At 33.4% G+C, this 26072-nt stretch overlaps 1 protein-coding gene across 3 annotated transcripts; it reads right to left on the bottom strand.

Annotated features, from left to right (window-relative positions):
- Positions 1 to 4355: 4355 nt before the first annotated feature.
- SULT1E1 (sulfotransferase family 1E member 1) lies at positions 4356 to 25866 on the bottom strand. 3 transcript variants are annotated; one of them, XM_078002661.1, is made up of 9 exons: positions 25711 to 25866; positions 23145 to 23298; positions 21256 to 21381; positions 20171 to 20268; positions 16469 to 16595; positions 14740 to 14834; positions 11141 to 11321; positions 8955 to 9071; positions 4356 to 4712 (listed from the first exon to the last, which is right to left on the bottom strand). In XM_078002661.1, the coding sequence occupies exons 2-8, from the start codon at positions 23287 to 23289 to the stop codon at positions 8959 to 8961; spliced, it is 885 nt and encodes a 294-aa protein (XP_077858787.1). In that variant the 5' UTR covers positions 23290 to 23298; positions 25711 to 25866; the 3' UTR covers positions 4356 to 4712; positions 8955 to 8958. The 3 variants fall into 3 exon arrangements, with proteins under 3 accessions (XP_077858787.1, XP_014994069.2, XP_028704371.2); XM_015138583.3 differs by lacking the exon at positions 4356 to 4712 and having other exon boundaries at positions 8178 to 9071; XM_028848538.2 differs by lacking the exons at positions 4356 to 4712; positions 23145 to 23298 and having other exon boundaries at positions 8178 to 9071; positions 25711 to 25844.
- Between the last annotated feature and the right edge of the window lie 206 nt (positions 25867 to 26072).

Raw genomic sequence — 26072 nt, 5'->3', positions numbered from 1 at the left:
GAACTTATCTCCTCACATCTCTATGTTGCAGGCATGCTGGGAGAGTCTTCAGAACACATCTCTTTGAACTCTGGCCCTTAGATAACATTATCAAAACTTTGCCTTACTGCCTTTGAAATGAGTCTGCCTAACACAAACAGCTTGTTTTATTTTTTTCTTTTAATTTTTATTTCACTTTTCTTCCTTTAATATCCTTCCTCACTATATGTACCTAAGTACAAATTATGGTTCTGCAATTTATATGGAACCCTAGGCATGATACTTGGTTTCCTCATCTAAAACATATAATGATGTTTTAGATGAGGGATGTGATACCAGTCAACATCATTGATATGAGAATTAAAATGTAATACTACGTAAAATACCTAGTTTCATGTGGCTGCATGGTGTACACTCAACATCTTAGTATGAAAATTGTTTTCAGGCCTACAAAATATCTCGTATTACAATACAGTGGCCAGAAAAGGCATGCTTTTGGAATACAATGTGATTTCCTGATAACAGACTTCTAACTTGTACAGATAACTTTGGTAGAATTTCCATGCATGACTGAAATCACTAAGGAACTTACTGTCTGGTTCCTTCATAAACAATTGAAGGCAAGTGTCAATCTGAAATTCTGAGTAGTTTCTTATGCAATCTACACCGTGCCAAGAGGTAAGTTGAGAAGCCTTGCCAACAAGTAAAGGAACAGTGAAGAAGATCAAAATATATTATAAGTTTAAGTAGCACATGCCTTTTCTTGCCATTTTTCCACTAATAATTTACTGAATATTAATCATAGGCTAAGTACTACCAGTTCTCTCCACTCTTTCACAGTCAATCTACTTGTAGGAACTTATATTCCTATTGTTTCTATTCCTTTTCCTCCCTTTCATGGGACTAACCCACGGAAACATGGATTCTTCTCCCACCATCTCACCACTCCAGTCATTTGCAAATAATGCTATGTTAAAATCTATCAAAGAATAATCACATTTGTTGTTACATTTAAAGCCAATACTTTCTTTTTAATTGTATCTACCTTCTCTATAGCATTTGACCATTTGACCACACCCTCCTTTGAAAAGTTCTTTGTAGTTTAGCTTTAGTTGTACTGGTTTCTTCTGGTTTTCCTCCTTTATCTTGAAACATTCTGTTTTTGGGGGTTGCTTATTACCTAATTTTCTTCTGCCCATTCCCTACATATTGGTAATTATCCAGATCCTACTCCTTGCAAGCTACAAGCCTTCTTTTCTGATAAAACTACACTTTCTCCCCTGGGAAATCTCCTATATCCACTTCTGTATTTAAGTCTCCTGAGCTCTAGGTTTGTATAGTAAGCTGATTACTGGACATCTTCTTTAGATATCTCATAACATTTCAAATTTGACACATTCAAAATTGAATTCATCATTGTATCCGTACCCTGCCTCAAACAAAGGGAGGAAAATACTTCTATTTTGCTATTTTTGTCAATGACAATCAGGCAATATTATAAACTATAACCTTGTCTTCTCTCACTTCCTTCATATTGCCTCAATTAGTCACCATGACATTTTCTGATCTATTCACGTAAACCATCTCTTCAATTGCCCACTTCTTATATTCAGTGTTCATCTCAAGCTGCTGTCTTCTTTCAGTTGGATAACAACAGCTTCTTAACTGTTTTATCCATCTCTGGTTTTATCTCTTCTAATAAGTGGTCCACTCTTAAGCCAGAGTGATCTTGGTAAATCACCAGTTTGTGAGAACCAATGAGTTAATTCATCTGTTTTATTCCTCTAAAGTACTTTAAAAAAGGTGTCTATCACAGTTGTAGTAGTAACAGTAACATCAGCAGGAGAAGAAAGTATAGAAGGAAAAAGAGCAGAAAGATATCCTTATTATAAATCTAATCCAGTGGTAAGGTTAACAGTAGGATCATAAAATTTCCAAATAAATATCTTGCAGTCACAGGGAAAATCCCTGTTTCTATTTCCTCATTTCTATTTCACCCCTCATTCCCTGTCAGCATGGATCCTCTCCCTATATTTGATACTCCACTGAGTCTGCTGGTTACAAAGCTGCTGAAGAATTGTTACCACATCAAAAAGGCAAAAAAAATTTATATTCTTTATTAATGCTCTCAAGTTTCTTTACTATCAAGAATATGCATAACTCCAGCCTTACCTCTTACTTTCTGCATCACATATTCTGAATTACATTACCCTAAACTCATTTACCTATTGCTTCACACATATTTTTCCCTCTGCCTAGAACATCATGCTCCATTATTGCCCAGCTGATTGCTAATTGTCCTTCAGTTTCCATATCACTTTCCCTAAGAAACCTTCCATTTTTTGGGTATGTATCCTTTATGTGTTTCCAAAGCATCCTGTTGTCATGCTAAATGCATATGGCTAATATTAGAGTTGATTGTTTAATTTATGTGGCATTACCTCATAAATTCCATAAAGTTCGAACTGTGCGTGTCTTACTGTCCTTGCATGCTCAGCACTTAATGCTTTGGTACCACTGAATCTTGAATAGAGGGAGTAACTTGAACTATTATAAAAGTGTTAGAAACAGAAAGATAGCCATTATGTCTATTTGGAGAACTGGAAGATTCAAACTGAATTTATGATAAGTGGAGACAGAAAGGCTATGATTGGGACTGTAAAGAAGATAAAGGTGCAATAATAAACAGGAATAGTGACCAATGTACATTATTAAAGAAAATAAATGTAGAAGATAAATATTTATCAAATACTGATAGATAGGTATGATTTCTGTTTCATACACTAACATTTCAACCTAATAATAATAGTTTTGAAATTCATAGTATCATTAGAAATGTTCAGTTACCAAATATGTATCTTTGGGCAAATGAACTCTGTTATTGAGTAGAGGATTATTTATGTATTTTATTTTTATTTTTGTAGAGACTGTGTTGTTTTGTAGAAACTGGGCTGTTCTGCCCAGGCTGGTCTCAAACTCCTGGCCTCAAGCTATTCTCCCTCTTGGCATCCCAGTGTGCTGAGCCACAGTTCCTGGCCTAGGATTCTTTATCTTAGCAGATTCTTCATAGAATCATGCTATTATGTCTTTTTCATTGTTAAAATTTCATAAAAGGAATGATTTAACATGTAAATATTCAGTATGCTGTTTGGCGTGCAAAAATTACCCAATATAGCTTAATTATTACTAAAATTATTACATTATCACCATGTATGCTATCAGAATCTAAGAGTTAATTCTTTTTTCATTTCAATACTGCCTTAAAACAAAAGAAAATATATTAAATATATTATCTTTCACATAAAGAGCCATTCTCAATCCTCCATTCAGTCCCATTTAAAAAAGAGATAATGAGTTTAAGTTTTTATACTAAAACTCTTCCTACTAGTCAGTCTTGAACAAGTCATTTATCTTATAAGTGTTTGACAATTTTAGACTTTAAGTGGAGATAATTGCATTTATTTGTTTTCATCTTACAGAGACATTCTAAGGTTAAATACACCTTGTCCTTTTGTATCCTCAGGCGCAAGTGTAGTCAAGAAGTAGGATGCCATTTGCTACTAGGCAAACATTCATTCTCAAGGTCTTCTAACACAGGTATTTGATGGTGAAGAGTTAATTACACTCTATTCCATCTGGAATCCCTGGGGCCTTATAATATTCAGAAAACAGTTCCCAATGAAAGAGATTGGTTAGATCATTATCTTCCTTCCTGAGAGTATAAACAACTCTGATTCATAAGAGATCTTCTTGCTTGTTTTGCAGTCTAAATGAAACATATTTCAAAACTAAAACCTGTATCTTTATTAAAAATATAATTTTGTATACATGTGTTTGTGTATCTGTATTAATTTATTTTGTCTTTGTTTCCATAATAATACTGTGTTCCTGTCATCATGCTTTTACGATAATATGGTTTTATCTGAAATTTTAAATTGGAGATTGAAATATCAACAATATCGAACAGCTTGTTATAAAACAATTAGCGAAAAGTTTTCTATTTTGTAAAATAAAAAGTAGGTCAGGGTTGAACCAAGCATGATAGCATCTGCCTATAGTCTCAGCTACTTGGGAGGCTGAGGTGGGAAAATGAAATAAGCCTAGGAGTTTGAGTTTGAGGCTGCAGTGAGCTATGATTGTGCCAATGTACTGTAGCCTGCATGACAGAGCGAGACCCTCCCTGTCTCAAAAAAAAAAAAAAAAAAAAAAATTTAGGTAGGGGTTAGATAGATAGATGCAGAAATTACCATTTAGGGAACATCTACTATGGATCTGGGACCAGGTTTTCACAAGGACTTTCCATGTGTGATTTTTGGATAATTTGTATAGATTGTACAGATTTTCTTTGCCATAATGTCATTATCATTAAAATGGGAATGACTTTATGTTCCATTTTATTGAAGGGTTGTGACAATGAAATGAATAAAGCACTTGGAACAATCCGTGACACATACAATGATAAATAAAATATTAACAGTAATTATTATTATTATTCTTATTAAGGTTTTTTTGGCTTTTTCCCTGAAAGAGAAGAAAAAAAATTAATCAAGACCTTTTTATAGAGTCAAATAAAGTATTAGTTTAGGATGTTCAGAAAGGATGAATATATAACTGTGTCTTCATATTTTGTTAAATGAGAGGGTTCAACTTCAACTTTAAGTTCCATTGTGGTGTAGATTGATAGACTTGAAAATTTAAAAACTTTGCCACTTCTCAGCATCATGATTCAAACCCTAAAGACAAAAAAGAACCACATAATAGAAAATATATTGGTTATGTGAAAAATTACAAGAATCTCAAACCAGTTATACATACATAGTAGAGATGGGGTCTCACTATGTTGCCCAGGCTAGTTTTAAACTCCTAGATTCAAGCGAACCTCCCACCTCGACTTCCCAAAGTGCTGGGATTACAGTGTTAAGTCACTGCCCCTGGCCAGTTTTTAATATTTTGAGACAGGTATCATTACAATTACTAGGTGTCTTTTCTAAATGTTTCATAAAATTCGCTGAAGTCATCTAGGCTTTGGGAATTCTCTTTCAAGAGTATTTTATTACATGTGTAATGGTTATAGGACGATTCAGGTATTTTATTTTGTCTTCTATGAGTTTGGTAGTAGGTGGTTTTTAAGGAATTGGCCATTCTTTCTAAATTGTCAAATGTACTAGCATAAAGCTTACAGGCTTTTCTTCTTATGCTTTCACTGGTTATAGAATCTGTGGTTATATTTCTTATTTTATTGCTGATTTTAGTGATGTAGGTCCTTTGTTTTCCCATCTTTGTCAGTCTTTGTAGAGGTTTATTAATGTTATTAATCTTTTTTGAGAAATAGCTTTTGCTTTCATTAATTTTCTCCATTGTTTTCCTGTATCCAGTTTATTTCTGTTTTTGTTTTTATTTTTTACTTTATTCTGCTTATTTTAAGCTTATTTCATTTTGCTGAACTGAGAATAAAATTTTTAAATATTGGGCCAAAACCCAGAAAGAACAGAATTCAAGAGAGTTAAATCTTGCTATTCCAATGAAGACATGTCTTGATTTCTCAGAAGTTACCTGAGACATGAACCAGAACCTTTCCAAGTCTTCTGGCTTATGAGGATAAGGTAGGTGTCAGCAAAGGGAGAAGAAGGAGGTCTTTTATGACGCTGTACTTTTGATTGAACCCTGAAGACATTAGATCTAAAAATAAGTGAAAATTCCTTTTCTCTCTTCTTTTTGTTTCCATTTGTTTCTTTGAAAATGGTAGCATGACAAGGGGCTAAGGAGTTTCAGAGGCCTAGCAGACAGTAGCATCCCTGGGGAATGTGAAAGTGGCAGTGAGATCAGAGGTCTGATAGGGAGCAGAACATAGAAGGTGATTCGCGTGATCAGGTAATTAGTCATATACAAAAGGGGAATTACCTGGCTGAGGTAGGGTTTCTCCACTCTAAAATTACTCTTCCCCCCATACTGTACTTCTTGCCCTTTATAAGAAAATCCCTATATGAATCTCACACTTAAGGAATGGCATGGGGAACTATATGTAAGTAGGTGAAATTCTTCTGTATGGTATATTTATTTACCACATTTAATTATTTAATCATTTATTTATATCAACATGGATGCTTGTTTATTTTATGCTGTCAGGTATAGTCCCATACAATCTAATTTATTCATTTCTTAAGTTGAATTCTAAGGTATTTTAATCATATGAAGGAACTTTATGGGATGGCTCTGATTATGAGCAATTATCACACCCATAAGTGCTAACTGAATACTTCCTAGTGTTGACAGATGTTGATTTTCTGTTACTATACAGAACACCATAAACTGGGATTTATAAAATCCAGAAATTTCTTTGGCTCAGTTTGGGAAACTGAAAAGTCCAAGAGCATGGCACTGGCATCTGGTGAGGGCCTTTTTGCTGCAACATAACATAAAAGGCATCAAATGTGAGACAGCAAGAGCCAAAGAGGACTCACTTTTGTAACAAAGTCTCTCTGGCAATAATGAACCCACTCCTGGGATAGTGACATCAATCCATTCATGAGTGCAGAGCTCTCATTAGTCAATTAATCCATTCATGAGGGCAGATTAATTGAGTTTTCAACACATAAACTTTTGGGGAACACATTCAAATGATAACACATGGTATTAGTCAGTCAACAAACCTTTAAAAAGTATTTCTATGAATTTATCTGGGCCTGAAGGCATTGCTCTAGAGATATAATAATTTGGAAATACTAAGCAATGAGATAAAAATTTCTGTAGCTTTCTTGGAAGCACAGAACCAAAGCTACACTGGCCTCCCCTATGTATTTTACCACATGATGCTGTCCAAGGTTTTCATTGTCTCCAGTCCATATGGACTGTAAGCCCAGCTCCAGGAAGATGCCAAGAATCTAAAGGGGTTAAAGTTTCCATGTGAAATTGAAGCTAGATCCCAGCCCTATTACTTCTCCAAAGAAGATACAAAAGTTTCTGGGCAAGCTTTGGAAAGATGTAATTGGTCCAATTTTTACTCAGGCTAAACTGGAATATGTTATTCCACTAAGGACTGATGTCAGAAAGATATGTAGGTTTATTATTCCTTAACTTACGTCAATTATAATGTGGGCAACATCAACTATGAGTCTTACAAAATACATGCTAACAAAGTTATTGGACATTATAATGTGAAACTTAAAAAATTATGGCTAAATGGGCACATAAAAAATGTATAACAATTGTTGTTTTCAGGGATTCATTCTGATTCCCCTAGCAAAGACTGTCCTCTGCAATATCTTAATAGTTTACAAGACTCTCCAATTTTTGTATAATGAATAACTGTGTTAATCATTTAAAGAAAAACTTTGATTCTGAAAAACTATAACTATTGAACAAGGTGCTCAGAAATCCATGAACTTTTCTCCAAAAAATAAGAAACTAAATCATCTGGATTTCTCCCCAGATTTGGCCTTTTAGTCTATTGTAGTCTAGATAAGTGTTCTACTGAAGACCCAAGGTAAATATGTAATGATCTTGTCACCTCTGTGTTAATGAAAGGAAGCATTGACTAAACATAGTACAGAAAAAGAATAGAAAGGAACCCTAAAGCATAAATATTTCAAACTAGTTGAAGATAAATAACACTCATTGGAATTATCTTTAGATGTTTGGAAATCAGTTGTGTTATGTTAAAAAAAAATGAGTTAGACTAAGGTAAATTTAAAATTAACTCATTTTGTAGAAAGTAAAAGAAAATGGGCTGGGCGCAGTGGCTCACACCTATAATCCCAGCACTTTGGGAGGCTGAGGCGAGCGGATCACGAGGTCAGGAGATCAAGACCATCCTGGCTAACACTGTGAAACCCCGTCTCTACTAAAAATACAAAAAATTAGCCGGGCGTGGTGGCGGGCGCCTGTAGTCCAAGCTACTCCGAAGGCTGAGGCAGGAGAATGGCGTGAACCCGGGAGGCGGAGCTTGCAGTGAGCTGAGATGGCGCCACTATGCTCCAGCCTGGGCGACAGAGGGAGATTCCGTCTCAAAAAATAAATAAATAAATAAATAAATAAGAAATAAATAAATAAAATCAAAGAAAATAAGGAAAGAAATCATAGCTATAGTTATGCCCCCAAATTATATATTCTTTCATTCCTTCTTCCAGAGTCTTCAAAGCTCATGCACCATTTTTATTATATACTAATGTCCTACTAAATGGAAAAATCAATCACAGAAATAATTTGAAATGCTTGTTTATTTTTAATACAACTCTAACAAGATGAATATTCTATGTTACTACGTCATTCCCATAGGTTATAGTTGTACATAATATTTATAAAAAATAGAAAAGAAGAAGAGGAAGAAAAAGAAAACAAAATTTAAGAGATGATAGCAGAAAAAAAAAATTTCTTATTTCTCATGTATATGTACAGCTCAATAAACATGTTACCTGGGCCAGGCATGGTGCCTCATGCCTGTAACCCCAGTATTCTGGGAGACTGGTGTGGGAGGATCACTTGAACTCAAGGGATTGACACCAGCCCGGACAATATAGCAAGCCCCTGTCTATACAAAAAAAAAAAAAAAAATTAAAATTAGTTGAGCATGGTGGTGTGTGCCTGTTGTTGCAGCTATTTGGGAGACTTGAGCCCAGGAATTCAAGATGAGCCTGGACAATATAGTAAGACCTCATCTCTACAAAATAAATAAAAAAATAAAAAAAATTAGCCAAGCGTGGTTGCACATGCTTGTAGTCCTAGCTACTTGGGAGGCTGAGGTGGCAAGATCACTTGAGTCAAGGAGGTCAAGGCTGCAATGAGCCATGATGGTGCCACTGTTCTCCAGCCTGGGCAAGAGAGTGAGACTCTGTCTCAAAAAAATTGTTAAACAAAAATTTAAAAAGAAAATGTCACCGTAATCCATGATTATGTCTTTTCTAGCAATCTAAAATAAGAAAAAGTGGAGAATAATGAAAAGAAATCTTTAATATCAGATATGTTAAGTAAAGAAAGACCTTCTTAGATCTCAGTTCGAAACTTTAGTGTAGATTCCTTCATTTGCTCCTCATAGTGTTTATCAAATTTTTCATTCAGGGCTACTGTAAAGTGATTTTTCCAGTCTCCTGTAATTCCTGTAACAAAAAAGAAAGTGCAGTAAGTATTAAGCCTTCAAAAAAGAATCATTAGGTTTGCTAATTTCATAACTTTCATTTACACCTAATCAAATATTATTCTTGTAATTCTCAATTTTAGGAATAAAATGTATACCATTAATGATATAGTTATTTGGGCTTACAAAGGTGGGCTTGTCCTAATTTGTTTAAAAAAAATGACAAATTTAATTTAATTCTCTGATTCTTTCTTCTCATGCCACTTTATTTTTTCTTCTCAAGTTTCATCTCAGTTGTTGGGGCTCCCAGGATAAGGTCCATGTTTTACCCGCTCTCGAGGTGTTAAATATCATCTTAATGCTGTTAGCACTAAAATCCAGACTTAAGCTTTATATACAACCGCCTGCATGACTTTGCCACCTGAAAGATGGCCAAGTTTTTCAAATTCAATTAGTTCAAAAATAAATTCATTTTATTCCTTATCATATTGTGGTTTCTCCATGTACATTTTAATGACCTGTGTAATGTCAACACCAGGTATCTACACATAAGCTTGGAAGTTATTCCCTTAACCACATCTAATTCTTTATTGATATTCAGGCTTTCTTTATATCTACTGCCTCTTTATGACTTCTCCCGCTACTGCCAGCCAGACAGTGCTTCCCTTCTGTGTAATGACAATAGTCCAGCAGGCTTTTCCTGTTTTGCTTTCCAACACACTTCCAACACTCACCTTGAAGAAGGAAGTCGCCTTCTTTTTCAAACTGTTCAAGAGTTCACTTGCCCTCTAGCTCAAGGAGCTCTAAACTTTCCCACTGAAATAACCCAAAACCCAGAAGACAGAAAATGTGTATCCTGAAAAAATCAGATAGGTTCTGAGGGTATAGCAGCAAGCCACCATTTGCAAGTATGACAACTGTTTTAAGTCCTTTGTAATATTTATACGTAGAATTTTGACAAAGGAAACAGATAGGCTGGGCGCGGTGGCTCATGCCTGTAATCCCAGCACTTTGGGAGGCTGAAGCGGGTGGATCATGGGGTCAGGAGTTTGAGACCAGCCTGACCAACATGGTGAAACCCCGTCTCTACTAAAAATACAAAAAAGCCGGGCGTGGTGGCGCACGCCTGTAATCCCAGCTACTCAGGAGGCTGAGGCAGGAGAACTGCTAATTCTGGGAGGCGGAGGTTGCAGTGAGCCGAGATTGTGCCACTGCACTCTAGCCTGAGCAACAGAGCGAGACTCTGTCTCAAAAAACTAAAAAAGGAAACAGATAATCAAAAGAGTACATAATTAAAATATAATTTGAGAATTGATTCTCTTTTCAGTGGCTCCTTGTTTTGTTTTGTTTTTCTCCAGTACCAGGTTTGCTATTTCTGTTACTTTAAAAAGTCCCTGATGCTCTCACTGACAATATGGTTCCAAGAGCAAGATTTGATTCTATTCTGTTTGTTTCTGCTTCCTCACATATCAATAGACTGGTGTCACAATACTCTGAATATCTGAATATCTGACAGGCCTTTAAATTTGTTAACTGGCTATATCTCATCAGGCTGTGCCTCCCCCCAAATAGAATGTTTTTCTCCTTATATGTTGATAATTTTTGCTAAACAGAGCTATATTTGAATTTCTATTTTTTGCCACTTACCCTTGATAGGTGTTTGCCACTTGTTAAAAAAAAAATGTTGACAAACTATTCTAAACTTATTTCTTCAACGCAAAAAGAGATAGGAATAAAACGTTTCTGCTGAATTTCTGGTTAGAACTTAAAGGAACTATATGATATATGTTGTAACACTGAGGCATATAGGCTTGGTTAATGACAACTAGTAGGGTGTGATATTATTTCCAGTGCTGCGATTGAGGTGTCTGCTCGTTATTTTTAACATAATATGATGCATATACTAAATATCAACAGGTAATTGCAATATAATAGAAGTGTAACTTAAAGAGTGTGTTCAAATATGAGAGACTGTTGAAGAAAACTGAAGCTGGGTTCACAGGCATTAAAATACCTCACTAGAGTTTTGCTTATAACCATATCACTTTGTGACTTCCTCTAGTATTGAGGCAAACCACAAGACTTTCTCACCCTTTCTCATGAAGGGCGACACTTTCTGGTTCATAATTTCGTCTGGCAGTGTTGTGTAATTTGTGGATGGATTGTTCTTCATCTCCTGGAATGAAGTATGATGTATAATCTTGTCCACAAGCTCCTCTGATGGCTTCCTCTCCAGGAAATGTATCAATTTTATCACCTCTTTTCTGATATCCTAGGGAGAAAAAATGTTTTGAGAACTAAATTGCTAAAACTGCTAAAAATGAATAAATCACTATCTAAATGAAAGAAAAAATAAACCTTTCTCTTTTCTCCTACTGATATTAGATTTAGATTTCTAATGAGGAAAAAGAACACTTTTGGAGAAATTTTTTTAAATCTGTTTTAAGCATAATTTTCCTCATCCATAAAATGTTTATAAAAGATACCTTAAAGATTTTTCAAAAAACTAAATGAGATAATATTTGCGAATGTTTATTGTAGTCCTTGATGCATAATCACACATAATAGATGTTATCTATGAATACAAATATCATACTCAAAACCTGAAGTCCCCTGTGAAAAATCAAGTTTGGGGGATAAAAATATGCAGGCAATTTTCATTTTTCTCCTAATTTATTGGTGTGAGAAACAAAGAAACAAGAAAAATTAAGAAAAGTTGTAAAACGTCAAATACTCACAATGCAACATCAGTTGTCTATATTCCATAGCTACAAACATCCCCATATCTGTGCCACTCCTATAATATACCCCATTATTCAGCTATATCACTCAGTGCAACTATTTGCAATACTAAAGTGGGGATAGTTAATAAGTACAAAAATAGAGCTAGATAGAATGATCTAGTATTTGATAGCACATCATGGTGACTACAGTCGACAATAATTTATTGTACATTTTAAAATAATTAAAAACTATAATTGGAATGTTTGTAACACAAAGAAATGATAAATGCTTGAGGTGATAAATACCTCATATACCCTGATGTGATTATTACGCATTGTGGGCCTATATAAAAATATGTCATGTGCCCCTAAATATATACACCTACTGTGTACCCATAAAAATTAAAAATTAAAATTAAAAAAGATGATGCTTCAAGACACAAGAAAAAATATTATGTGTATATATGGGTGTAAAGTAAGCATCTCATATGTATGTGTACATATTTAATATATACACATAATCTTATTTTATATATACATATGTGTGTGTGTATATATATACATATATATAGTGATAATATCTTGTTTTTTTTCCTACTGGATACATTGTAGAAACAAATAAAAATTAATTTGTGTATTCTTAGCCTTCTTATTAATTCAAATATAGAGGAAACCTAAACATGGCCATTATTGGCCAAAATCGGGAGTAAGTAGACATGGACAATTTGGAATGGAGGAAGAGAGTGGAGTAACTATTTAATTTTGTTTGTGTGCATTTCAAATTCACTGTCATTAATAGTCTAGTTACAGAGCACAGTATTAGATAATATAATAAACTATAGGTCATGACTGCTTTTCTTATTCAAATTTGATCTAGTATTAAATTCTATAAATAATTTAACTTATAAAATATTATTTATGATTTTATTTTAAATAAATGCTCACCAAAAAAACTCTAAAATTACTGAACTACTATAAAGGATTTTAAAGGTTATTCAAATATATGAATAAGACATGGAGATCAATTGCTTTTTTGGTGATAGTAAAGGATAAGAAAATAGAAGAAATTTCTCACCTCTTAATAAAGAAACTCATTATGTTTTCTATGTTTTAAAAATTATGAGATATATGTATATATCTCATTTAAATAATAAAACAATGTACACCACCTACTACCTACTACTTAACTTATGGAAAAAACGTTCACAGTTTTCTTAGTTTTTTTTTTTTTTCTTTTGAATTCCCTTCACCCTCTACTCCCATCCCACAAAAATAAAACAACCAAAAAAAAAGAAAAAGAAAAGAAAAAAATCTGCTAATTTCAAATTTTTCAAATTATCTGCTCTATAGGTTTCAAACTTAGGTATGTATCTGTAGACAACATATAGTTTGATTTTACCTAACTGATATGTGTTTTTGAAGCATATTCCCTTTGATTATAATATAATATCTAATTATAATACAATAAAATACATTATATATAGATTCTTTGGTATATGTATACCTGGGTTGTTTTCAAATTTTACAGTTATTAAGAATGCTACTATGAAAATTATTGAATATATAACCTAATGTACACAAGTGAGAGTTTTTCTAGAGTATATGTCCAAGAGTAGAATTTCAGGATCTTAAACTATGTGCATGGTTGCCTTTGCTAGATAATGACAGGTTGTTTCCATGGTGTTTGTATCTTTTTATGCTATGATCAACAGTGTGTTAGTTTTCACTGATTCGCATCCTAATATTTGTTATTGTCAGATATTTATTCATTTATTTATTTATTTATTTAGACAGAGTCTCAGTGTCACCCAGGCTGGAGCGCAGTGGCATGGTCTCAGCTCACTGGAAGCTCTGCCTCCCAAGTTCACGCCATTCTCCTGCCTCAACCTCAAGAGTAGCTGGGACTGCAGGTGCCCGCCACCACGCACGGCTAATTTTTTGTATTTTTTTTTTAGTAGAGACGGGGTTTCACAGTGTTAGCCAGAATGGTCTCGATCTCCTGACCTCATGATCCACCCACCTCGGCCTCCCAACTGTTATCAGTGTAGTGGGTGCAAAACCGGTATCTCATAGTGATTTTTATTTTGGATTACGCTGACTAACAATAAAACTGAAGAAAAACTAGATTATGGGAAAATTTTAAGCCCATAAAAATTTGTGTATTGATATTTCAACGTTCTCTTTACACTCTTCTTCTGGAAGTTTGAGTTGATATATGTGAGACCTTATCACTGTGTCTTACATACCAATAACTTTTTTATTTTTTAAATAAAATAATTATTTTTTATTTATTTTTTAAATAAAATAGGCTATTCATCAAATAGCCTATTTATCTCACTGTGCTACGTTCTATGGAATTTCCTTAGCTCCATCTTTTACTTCAACTATTCACTATGTAGCCATGTCTAATCTATTATTGAACCCATCTCTTAATTTTCCATATTTATTTTTAAACTATTTTTAGAAATTATATTTGGTTAGTTTTTTCAAATCTGCTCTGTCAATTTTAATAGCTTTTGTTTCTTTGTAATTTTAAAAATTTCATCTTTTATTTAAACATAATAAGCATGGTTATTTTATAGTACCTATCTTAACAATTGCAACATCTCTACATTTGAAGACTAGTTAATTACTTTCCCATGTTGATTCCTTGTGTGTGTGTGTGTGTGTGTCTATGTGTGTGTTTGTGTGTGTGTGTGTTGTTATTGTTTCATGAAGTCAAGTTCTTTCAAAGTTTTTCTTTGACATTTTTGAGACTTGCGGTTTAAAATGTATTTATTTTCAGAATATTTTTATTTGCTAGCTTCAAATCTATGCTAAAGTATCTGGATTATTTTGGTCCTTTTCTTATAAAAATTTAGAAGATGGCTGTTATCATTATTTAAAGGAATATTTTTGTATCCAGAGTATTTTCAAATGCCAACTCTTAGAAATTACCAAGTTGCTTATGTGTTTCAAGTTCCTCACCTCTTTCAGGTCTTCATAGAAAAGAAATAGTATACGTGGACTCTTTTCCTTTTCCCACCAAGATTTTACATGTTTATACCAGGAACCATAAGGAACTAAAATTAGAGAGAAAAACAGTGTGAAAGTGGTATCATTTCTAAAACTGCTTGAAAACTAGTGTTCAAGCAACAATAGCAACAAATAAATATAAATAGATGATCATGAAATGAGAATAGATCAGCTGTATATCCTAAGCAAAGTTCTCTGCAGCAAGAGAGGCAAAGAATGTTAAATAATCTGTGTATGTAAAAATAGTGTGAATTTTATCATTTAACATAGTTTATGACAAAAACAGTAGGGAAAGTTCTCTCATCAATTTGATTTAAAGCTTATGAGAAAATTGTTGAAACTGATGTGTGTGTGTGTGTGTGTGTGTGTGTGTAAAATCACATTGTTAGTGAAGGGAGTTGACTTAGTGAAACTAGCAGTGGTCTAATAGTCAGAATAATGCAGTTCCGGTCTCAAATTTACCATTTACAAACTAGATTTGGCAACTAAAACTAGTAACTATATGAGTATTTAGTACACTATTAGTTTACATGGTAAGGGGTGCTCTCCTAGGTACCCTTAGTGTCATTCTTACTCCAGAAAATTAGATTTTAGAAATGATGTAATATAACCAAATGCTGTCTCTTCCTTTTTCTTTCTCTTCCCTCACTTATACTAAAAATGTTTCATAAAATATAAAGCTGACAAAATAATATAATGTTGTGTGAATTAAAAGGTTCTGCTTTGCCTGAAGTCATTGTATACCTCCTCTGTTCTTTGACTCCATTAGGGAATTTTTCTTTACAGAAAACATTCTACAATGAAATTTATAGTGATCTTATTTATCCCTTTGTAGTGACGCAAAATTATATTTGTCTGCCCTACAGTGGAGGTCTTGACAATCTTAAGGCATATGTTTTACTCATTATGCTTTAGTAGAACTTTTCCCAAAATGTAGCAACATACACAAAGCACATATACTTGTCTTGAGTTAATATTATCACGTGTAGATATGAAAACTCATTATTATTTTTCTTTATAATTGTTGCTACATGATCAGAATGGCCTTCTTTCGTGAATACTAGACTATCTTGCACCCTTTCTTCCTCAAATCTAAACACTTGAGTCAAAATGTTTAATGAAAAAGAAAAACTTGCCAGAATATCTGCTCAAGTAACTCTTGACAAATTTGAGAAATCTGGTTAAAATATTCAGATTGCACACTGGGTAGAATGAGGAAGAGTTTTGTAGATAGTCAACCTTCTTTGTGAATTCCAGATTCATATAGAACCTAGCAATTTTATTGAAAATAAACGAACATTCTCTCTTCTCTAATCTCTTCCCCCCTCCTTATTCAAGAGAGTTGTAATAACATAATGCAAAACATTTTTTCTACTAAAAAGAGACAAGGCTGAAAATCAGACACTGAGTCTCAATCTTATAAAGTAAAATTGCTACCCGACCCCAAACATACTTCTATATATTTATTTTTAGATGTTGGACCAGGGTGCTCAGATTCTGCCATCTATCTATATCTGGACACAGTATGGTTGCTCTAAACCTCCAGGCGCCATTAGAATTTCTACGTTTTAACTATGAATCAGGGAAGAAAGCATACCAAAACAGCTAAAAACTTTTACTCGGAGATGGCATTTGTCTTATATCACCTTGAAAAAATTCAGTGAAAAGAAGCTGTTCCTACCCTGTCCTTGCATGAATTTCTCCACAAACTCTGGAAAGGATCCAGGATTTGGATGACCAGCCACCATTAGAAAGAAATAATAAAAGGAAACAGCCACATCCTTTGCATTCCGGCAAAGATAGATTATCTAAGAGGATGAAATTGTATATTAAACCACTTAACATTTTTTTCAAACAATCTCATCAAGATTTTTTATAAAAAGGATTTATGTTTTCAAGTATAAACATAATGCATGATCATTTTACAAAATACATAAAACATGTACAATTATTTATAAAGACATCTTCAATAACCTGAGATGGCAGTGGTTTTTGTAGTGTTGTTCTGTTTGTTCTCACTACAAACAGAATAACATTATTATGCCATTTTCACACATGATACCTCATTTGAGTGTTGTAAATTTTATCAATATAAATTAAGTCAGTTACATTATTTATTATTCTCAATCTAAAAGTGAAGAGACAAAGCTGAAATTTAGTAATAATATAGCATTGAGAGTAAATCAATGAGAGTAAACCATTTGACATATCATTCAGTCAACTATACTGTGTTCTGGTCTGTATACTACACCACCACTCTACATAATTAAAAAAATATATAGCTCTGAGGTCTCTTCACTGTCAATATTGCAGGAAAAAAAAACATGTTTATGAGGTTTTAGTTATATGCACATTGATCTCAGTGAAAATATAATCTCTACCAACAGCTTGTTAGTTTCCATTTTACATGCAAAAGAAATACCAATGAATTAGTTATCAGAAAACTGTGGTTTTAGTTTCTAGTTTTGGCACTAAGAATACAAAGTACCAGTAATTTTTGACCTAAATGTTTTCTTTACTAAACAAATGATTTGAGTTAGATCATCTGTGGTCTTCTCTAGGTCTGATACTCAATGTTACATGAAAAGACCTGTGAAAGTAAAGTCCAGTATCCTTATGGGCATCTACTTAGTTCCTCAGGCACCTAAGCAATGTCATGAAAGGATATTGTTGAGTCTCCACTGTTTGTGGAATATGATTAAAGCTACTAAATTGTCTTACCAATGACATTTTCTAACAATTTTATAGAAATCTAGCTTATTCTTAGATGTATAGCTCTCATTTTATAGCCCTCTTGTAAAAGCCTCTAAAACCTAGAGAATGAAAGTGAACATTTTTCATCTAAAATCCATCATTAGCCACATTGAACTTTTCCAATCTTACTTATAACTCTTCCTAGTTCTTTTCATCTGTTAGCTGAGAGGAACCCTTTGCCACAGTATGTATTAATTTACTTCAGAATTTTCACCCCTTGTCTTCTTTGTTCTAGTCTCTCTTTCTTGAATGTTTTCCGTTTCTCAAAATGCTATCCATATTTTGTAGCTTGCCTTCAGGTCCTCCATGAGGTTTTTTATTTTCCCAGACAGAAAAAAAGAGTGATCTCTCTTTCCCTAAACTCCTATTAGTTTATATTCTTTCTTTTAGCAGATCTTATTCAATACCCCAAACTTTTTACTGTGCACGCTTATTTTTCTGTCCTCAAGGGAAATCCAGCTCTTTCCTGAAGATATGACTTGCACTGCATCTCTCTTGAGTCAAAGTTATCAGTTTCCCAATGATTCACTTGTGATTATAATCTATCTTAAAAATTCTGCACCTACTCCTATGATACTTTAACTAGTCTATACGTCTCCTATCTGATGCCATTTCTAAGCTTGTAGTCATTCCCTTGCTTTAATTGAAGATTTGAATACCTGCATCATGGTTTCATTCTCCATTCAAATTCTTTTATCATTCTGTGTAATATTATTGTTGGTATGTGTGATCTACTTGATTCTCTAAGTTTATGTAGTTATTGATCATTACTTCTATGTTACTTCAGACTTTTGTAATCACTTTTGTAACCAAATACTGAATAAAGCCTTCACCATAAAGGTTTCACTTTTGAAGCATAATCCTGAGCCATAATCTTTTCTTTCAAGAAATCTCGCTTCTTCCTTCTTCCCCATCAGTTATTCCACATACCTTTCCTACAATCACACCAATGGCTCAAATCCATTGGCCTGTTATTTATATTATCCACTAGTCTGTTACTTTTTGTCATTTCCTTATCTTTATCACTTTTAGTTTCTGTTCCATCATTCCAAATATCCTTTATCTATTTGCATAAAGGATATTTACAAATATCCTCTATCTATTTGGTTTATGTTGTTGCTGTTGTTGTTTCTCTGTAAATCACTCTGGAAATACCCAAACATGAATCCCTCCAATTATCTCCTACTCTTTGATAATGCTTGAAAAATAAGCAGTTTTGTGAAGGCTTGGACTATTATAAATGTATGGTACCTGTTTCCATTTGAGAAGTAAGGAGTTAACAGCAAGTCCACCTCCACCACCTATCCTCCAAAGGAAAAACGTGTATTGGTCAAATCTCTTAAAAAATAATAATGACACATCTTCTGGAAAGTATATAACTGGTGTTTACTAATGAGACTGCCCTTATGTATGGAATGACTTCAGCAGGACGCATATGGTCGATCTAGGATTGCTAATGATAAAAACAAACTAGTATGGAGATCTTTGATTTTTGTCTGTAGATCTATAGGAAATGTCAAATATGCCATGTAACAAATTACAAAATGGGAATATGTAATGACTGGGATACATCCCCTTTTTGTTAGTGATGACTGCAAATAGTACTATAAGATCTTGAAGAACAGCACTGGTGGCAGAAAGTTCTTGAAGAACAGAATTTGTGGCCTCAAACTTCATGTTTTTCCTGTATTTTGAGGTCATGTACAACATTATTTTTAAAGAGCAAAACTGATAGTATCAACTATCAGCTTAATATGTCTATTACTCCTCATTACCATTAAAATGGCAGAGTCCAAACATCTTAACTTGACTTTCAATATTTCTTATAATCAATTCCTAGCTAATCTCCCTTTACTTATTTAGCCAATGTGTACACTTAATCAAACTCAACTAATTTCAGATGCCCCCTCAGATTATCTCTGAATTGTCATCCCTCCTATACACCATTCAAATATCTGAGATGTTGCTCCTAGATGCCTTTCCTACCTACAGTGTCTAAGTTAGAATTATCTCTCTTACTTGACTTATGATACTTTTTGTCTCGTCTGTTAACCTGTCCTTTTTCTCCAATGGACAATGTGTCCATGAAGACAAGGCTTGCATGTATCTTATTGTTATGTCCCTAACACGTATTAGGCACTCGATACATAGTTATTATAGGACAGTTATCTGACCTATCCTTTTCTTGTTCATTTGCATGCCTAACAACACCAAGCACAGTATTTTGCAAAGGGAGGACATTCAGTACAATTAGTAATAATAACAAATACAAAAGTAGCTACCATTTATTGTTTACAACATGCTAGGAATTATGTGAAGCACTTTACAAGCATTATCATTTAAACCTTAGAACAACTCTATGAAAAAGATGTTATTATTATCTTTCTTCTATAGATGTAATAACTTAGGCTTAGCTTAGGGAGTTTAACTGGACTTTTTAGAACCACATCTGGAAAAACACAGAGTTGGAATTAATATAGACTCTCTGACAATATTGACTGTATTCCACATTTGTTAAATGCCTATAGATTCAATGAAAGAATAAATAAAAAAATGTTTATAGCTGATGAGATCATTCGATCATTTCTTGGAGTTGGATGAAGTTTTGTGAACACTTGACGCTGGTTACCTTACAATTCTTTTCCCAAAATGAGGCAGGAAGAAGTTCAGGTGGCAAATGAGTCTTCACAATTCTAGGAGAATTCATCTCATCTAATTGTTTTACTCCTGATTTTTAAAAAAGTAAAGGTTAGGCAACTTCAAAAATTATAACTACTTATGTGGATTTATATAGATATTTATAAAACAGAAGTAACTCTAAGATTCTATATTGTAATTGGATTGTACATAACACAAAGTATAAATTCTTGAGGGAATGGACACCCCATATTCCATGGTGTAATTATTATGCATTGCATGCATTGCAAACATCTCATGTGCCCCATTAATATTTACATCTAATATATATTCACAAAAACTAAATATTAAAAAAGATTCTATGTTGTGTTCCTAATAATAATACTTACTATGAAAGAAAGAACTATAAATAGAGAAAATTACAGAGAAAAATATAAAATGAAATAAAATTTCATCACCTGAGAGAAATCATTAATATTTTGGCAAGCAACCATCTATACAAATCTACTTATATTCTCAAATTTACAGCCATCTCAATACCATGCACACAGATGAATGTTTTGATAGCTCTTAATTCTTTTTCTCTTGATATATTATATTTAAACTGCACTATCAAGAAACATCCAAAAATTTTTAATGATTTTATAGTGTTATTATACAACCTTTAAGTATTCTTTTGTTGATTAGCATTTAGGTTGTTTCTAATTTTCCACAATATTAAAAGAATCTGTGGCAAATATACTTTTGCATGTATCATTGAAAAATGTATGGGTATTTTTCTCAGTATTTAAAATATCATCACATTTAACCCACAGAGAAATACATGTTTACATATTACTAAACTCTACTGAAGGCATATAAGAATTGTCCTTATTCACTATATTCCAGACACATGCCATACATATGCTATACTGCAAAGCCTGTCAAGATTTAAATTTTTATATAAATTTATATGCTGTCTTATGTAGAAGACCTGATACTAATTTCCCTTCTTGCTTATAATCTTGTTGCTTGTACCATCTACATACACACCTTAGAATATATGCAAATAGTTTTTAAAATCAACTTGAACATTACCATTCATGAGGTCTTCTTTTCTGCATTCCAGGAAAGGTATTCGATTAAAAATTACATCTCCTTTACACTTTTCCACATCACCCTCTTTATAGATCATATATGCAATTTCACTAACCCAGGTTGTGCCTGTAAAAATTAAATAAACCTGAGTCTCCTGCTGACCATGTAGAGTTGATGACAGGAGTGCTGGATTTATAGATGGATAAAGTTGGCAGGTACCAATGCAATGCTATTTAAAGGGTGTCTGAACAGCCACAGACTCAGGAAATGTTTTCTATAATATTTTATGTTTAGGACACAAAAATAACCTCAAAAGATAAAGATAAATATTATAGTAGGGCACATCTGAGACCTGTGTCCAAATTTGTTCATGATGAATTGTGACATTGTGCAAGGTGGTAACAGTTTTGGACTTAAATTTTTACATCTAAAAAGTAAGAAGTCTTGAATAATACGTGATGCACACAAGCATGTTTCCATTCAAAAATTCTATTGATGGCATATTATGTCTCACGTTGGGGCCTAGGTCAGAAAACTTAGCAACGGATAAATCTGGTTCCTGTCCTATGGGAGCTAACGGCCTTTTGAAGTCAGTGACATTGTTCAATAGCAAAATAAATTTTGTTTTTATTAAGATACTATTGTGTAGTATGGCACAGGGATTTAAATAACTGCAAAGAAGGAATCTATAACACAGTGTTCTGCTGCTACTGTTATTGCTGCTGACATGATATTTTGACAAGAAATGCTTTTGAGAGGATGTGATCTTCAGCTTAGCCTTAATAATTACTGGTATAAATTCCCCACTTGTGGGAGGTAAGAAACAGTTCTACCAGGCAGAAGCCCGGTCTCTCTTTTTAATCTAAAGTTGATACTTAAGAATGGTATAGTAGTTAGGAAAATAATTGGAAATAGACTATAAGACCTAAATCAAAGAGCCTATCTGAAGAGAGGAGTTGGGGTTCAGGCAAGCAGATAGCAAGCCTTGTAGTTCATACTAAAGAATCCAAGTTGTTTTTATAAAAATCGTGGAAAAGTACTGACATATATTATATTAAGCAGAAGAGCAAGATTATCAGAATTGTGTTTTAGAAGAATTTCTTTGGTGCCAGAATAAACACAGTAGTGGAGTGAGGGATCAATAGAAAGGGAGACAAGAGATGTGTTAAGAGGCTGACTGTGAGACATATCTACCAGACTAAATGACCAAAACATTTTGATTGGTTACAAATGCCAGATGAATAAGCATGAAGGATTGAATCTAGAATAGCTCACGGGTTTCCTCTTCAGATGACTGGTATTGAGCTGCCATTTATTCCAATAGGGAAGAAAATAAAGAAGATTTAGAGTCAAGGTAATGAAGGGAATACTTAGTGTGTTTGACTCTATTTTCAAGTGGTAAATGGAACAACCAGATGGAGAAATATGAATTCAGACTAGTCTAATTTCTAGAAGTCTATAGTTGTAAAACTCCAGAACTCTGCTTAAAAATGGAGTTTTGTAGATAGACTTAAAGAGCCGGTGAGCTGAAAGAGAGTTTTAGAGTATGTAAAAAGTGGTGGTTATACTCTGTATATACAACAACATTAATGATATAAGGTAAACAATTGGTAGTTTTAAATTTTCATTATGGGATGAATACAGGTTCTTTATGTAAGTTATGTAAGTTTCTAACTGTGCTCAACAACATCCATCTGTCAATATGCTATTCAAGTTATAGGTAAAAATTGTGGTCATGGAATAGAGCTACCTTTTCTATGTTCATATCAAAACTACTGCATCTGTTCTTAATATAGAGAATGAGTGTGTATGACATGAACACCTTAATATTTACCATTTACAGTGGGTTTATTATTTTTAGGTGAAAAAAGAATAACAAAGAGATTTACCAGATTTAGGATAGGTGGCAATGACAAGATCATCTGGTCTTGCCTGGAATGTTTCCACATCATCCCAATATTTGACAAAATCTTTATACATTAGAACCCCATGGAGTTCTTCAAAGTTTTCATAATAGTCAAGTTCAGAATTCATTGTGGTACACTGAAAAAAAAAACTGTGTTTTGTACTTTGTATTTACTTAACAATATTTTACCATTAACAACTACATATATCATGGGACCCTCCTACATACTTAGCACTTCTTAGTTGTTGCACATATGGGGCAAAAACATAGAAAAGTTGCATATGAAATAGTTTTGGCACATAGAGAGTTTTTAACCATATTAGAAAGATGTCTAACACATAAAAGAATAGGAAAGCACAAGTGATTATGAAGTAATATGCTTAAAACTAAATAAAAATATGGATATACCCAATTATATTTATTCTATGATAAATAAAAACCACAGAGCCTTCAATTTCTTTCAAAATTGCTGGGGCATATAAAAAGACAAAGAGGTCAAGAATTACAATATTTTAGCAAATTATCCAATTACGTATACATCAAATAACAATAAAGATCATTACATTTGATTATTATGGCTGGGTATCTACGTCAAAGATTTTTGATTTCCTGAATACGTATCATTTTATTAAAATAAACCAAATGCTTGGTGAATGTATTTAAAAGAAAAGAAGATGAAATTAATGACCCTGTGATGGTTATATCAAAGAAATGGAATCTTGAGAGTATAAAGGATTCCTCTGTGACCTTGAAAATTACTTTTTTCCCCATTTGATCAATAAGGTATTGGATACTCCTGTTAAATGACTTGGCTAAAAATGATAAGGTTAAGCAAGATGGTTATCATTTCCTAATTCATCTCCTGATCCCATGACAATCTATTTCATGTTCAAGGTTACTAACAGAATTTTTAATTAGGCAAACTTTCTTTCATTAGCTTTCAAATTCCTTTAGTATCTTTTTTTCTTCAACTGCCAAACTTACCTTATTTCAAGTTTCTGACATAGCTTCCCAACATATTTTGCCCTTCCTGACATTAACCTTTCTAGATATTCCTCCTGTTCACATTTGCCCAAAAACCTGCCTACGTTCTTCTACACACATAAATTGCCCCAGCCCTTAGGACAATCTCAAATTTTAAAAAACTCTCCTCTATGTCATATCAGATGTAATGTCACCAAAAATATGAGATTTCTATTTCCAAACTACAAATTAGTCTTATCAATAAATCACTTGTTCCCTAAGCCTTCTCCTTAGTCTCAGAAAATAGATCTTTCACTAGAAGAAATGTGTATAAAATGCACCACCATTTGTCCTGCCTATTGGTTTGTTTACTCATGTGAATAACTTTCTTGGTGTTCAGCCAAGTTTGTAAGAATTGGCTTATAGTCAGCTGGGAGTGGTAGATTTATCATTAAGTGGTGGGCTGACTTCCAGCTACCCCTTCATAGTCTATTTTGGTCTGAGAGGCAAAGTAGGTGGCATGTAATAAAATATCTTTTCTCATTTTGTTCCTTTTGCTAAATGGTCTCATATTACAATGTATGGATTTACTTCCTATGTGATCCCCTTTTTCTCAAAAGATCTATTTCAGTTAGAAATTGTCTACTTCATATCCTGAGTACATAGGTCAGTTCTTCAGAAAGAAACATCAATAAAAATTGTTTACAATGTGACTTATAAATTCAACTAAACTCAGAAAGTGTTTTTCCTTCCCTCTCTCCTTCCTCTCTTTCTTCCTTCCTTTCTGCATACTCCTCTCCTGCATCTTCCAACTTGCCTTTTACACAGCAAACACTCCCTGTGTGAATGCCTACCTTGTCCCTAGACCCTGTGGGCAGTGCTGGAATACTACGGTAGATATAGATACATAGGGTTCTTATAGTCCCCACTTTCTTAGATTTACCTGTATGAGGGCAAAGTGACTGAAAGTAGAGACTATTCTTTTGTACATCTTTCTATCTCAGTCTCCAGCACTATGACACAAAGTATATGTTGAGAAATATTCGTTAAGTTTGATTATTAGATCAAGGGGCTCTCTAGTTTCTACTAAGGATTCACAGATTTAAAAGGCAATATATGTCAATGACCTACATATTAATGATTTACCAAGTACTGTGGATTTCTGTCATGTTTATCTGAAGTTTCTTACATGAAAGTAATGCCACTATTTGCAAGTCCCCCTATCACAGGAACACAAAACTAAAATTCAATCTCTATTCTACCCTCATATATGCTGATTGTTTTATTTTCTCATTAGTAAAATGGAAAACATGTCCAGCATTCAGCACTTTTAAGATAGCAATGCTACTGTAATTTTACATTAAAGCAATAAGCAACAAAACACTATATAAACATAAAATATTATTTTTAACAGCAAACAAATTATTTTAAAAGGTTTTAAATACTTTACATGATTAATTAAAGTATCAATGAAGATTTTGGTCTTTGTATATTTCATTTTTTAACAGCTTTGTAATATACAATTTGCATTCTATATTTTCTATATCTAAAATCTAAGTATTGATATGCATAATAAAAAGTACAACCTGTTTAGTTGATCCTGTGAAAGAAATTGATCTTGTTTAGATCTCTTCAAATATCAAGGCAGATCTTAAGCTGCAAAAAAAAGATGAGAACCACTTCTGCATTTGGAATGTTTCTGGTGAGTTTATATTCTGAATGCCAGAGAAGGAGGCGGAGATTAATTTGGGGGCTTGGCTTTGTGAAGTCCATGATGCAATAATTAATGTAGATATGAATCCATACGTGCAGCTGCAGTAGCCACACAGTCATGTTCATTCATAGAGATGTAGAAATATCCTGCTGTTATTTTTTAATTATTTGGCTCATATTCAAATTCCTAAGTCTGTTGTCAGGGGTTGGGGAAGAAAGAGGGAGAAAAATTAAG

Source organism: Macaca mulatta, chromosome 5, assembly GCF_049350105.2.
Source record: "Macaca mulatta isolate MMU2019108-1 chromosome 5, T2T-MMU8v2.0, whole genome shotgun sequence".
NCBI lineage: Eukaryota > Metazoa > Chordata > Mammalia > Primates > Cercopithecidae > Macaca > Macaca mulatta.
The sequence above is the reverse complement of the archived record's forward strand: the minus strand, read 5'-3'. Positions and strand labels throughout refer to the sequence as shown.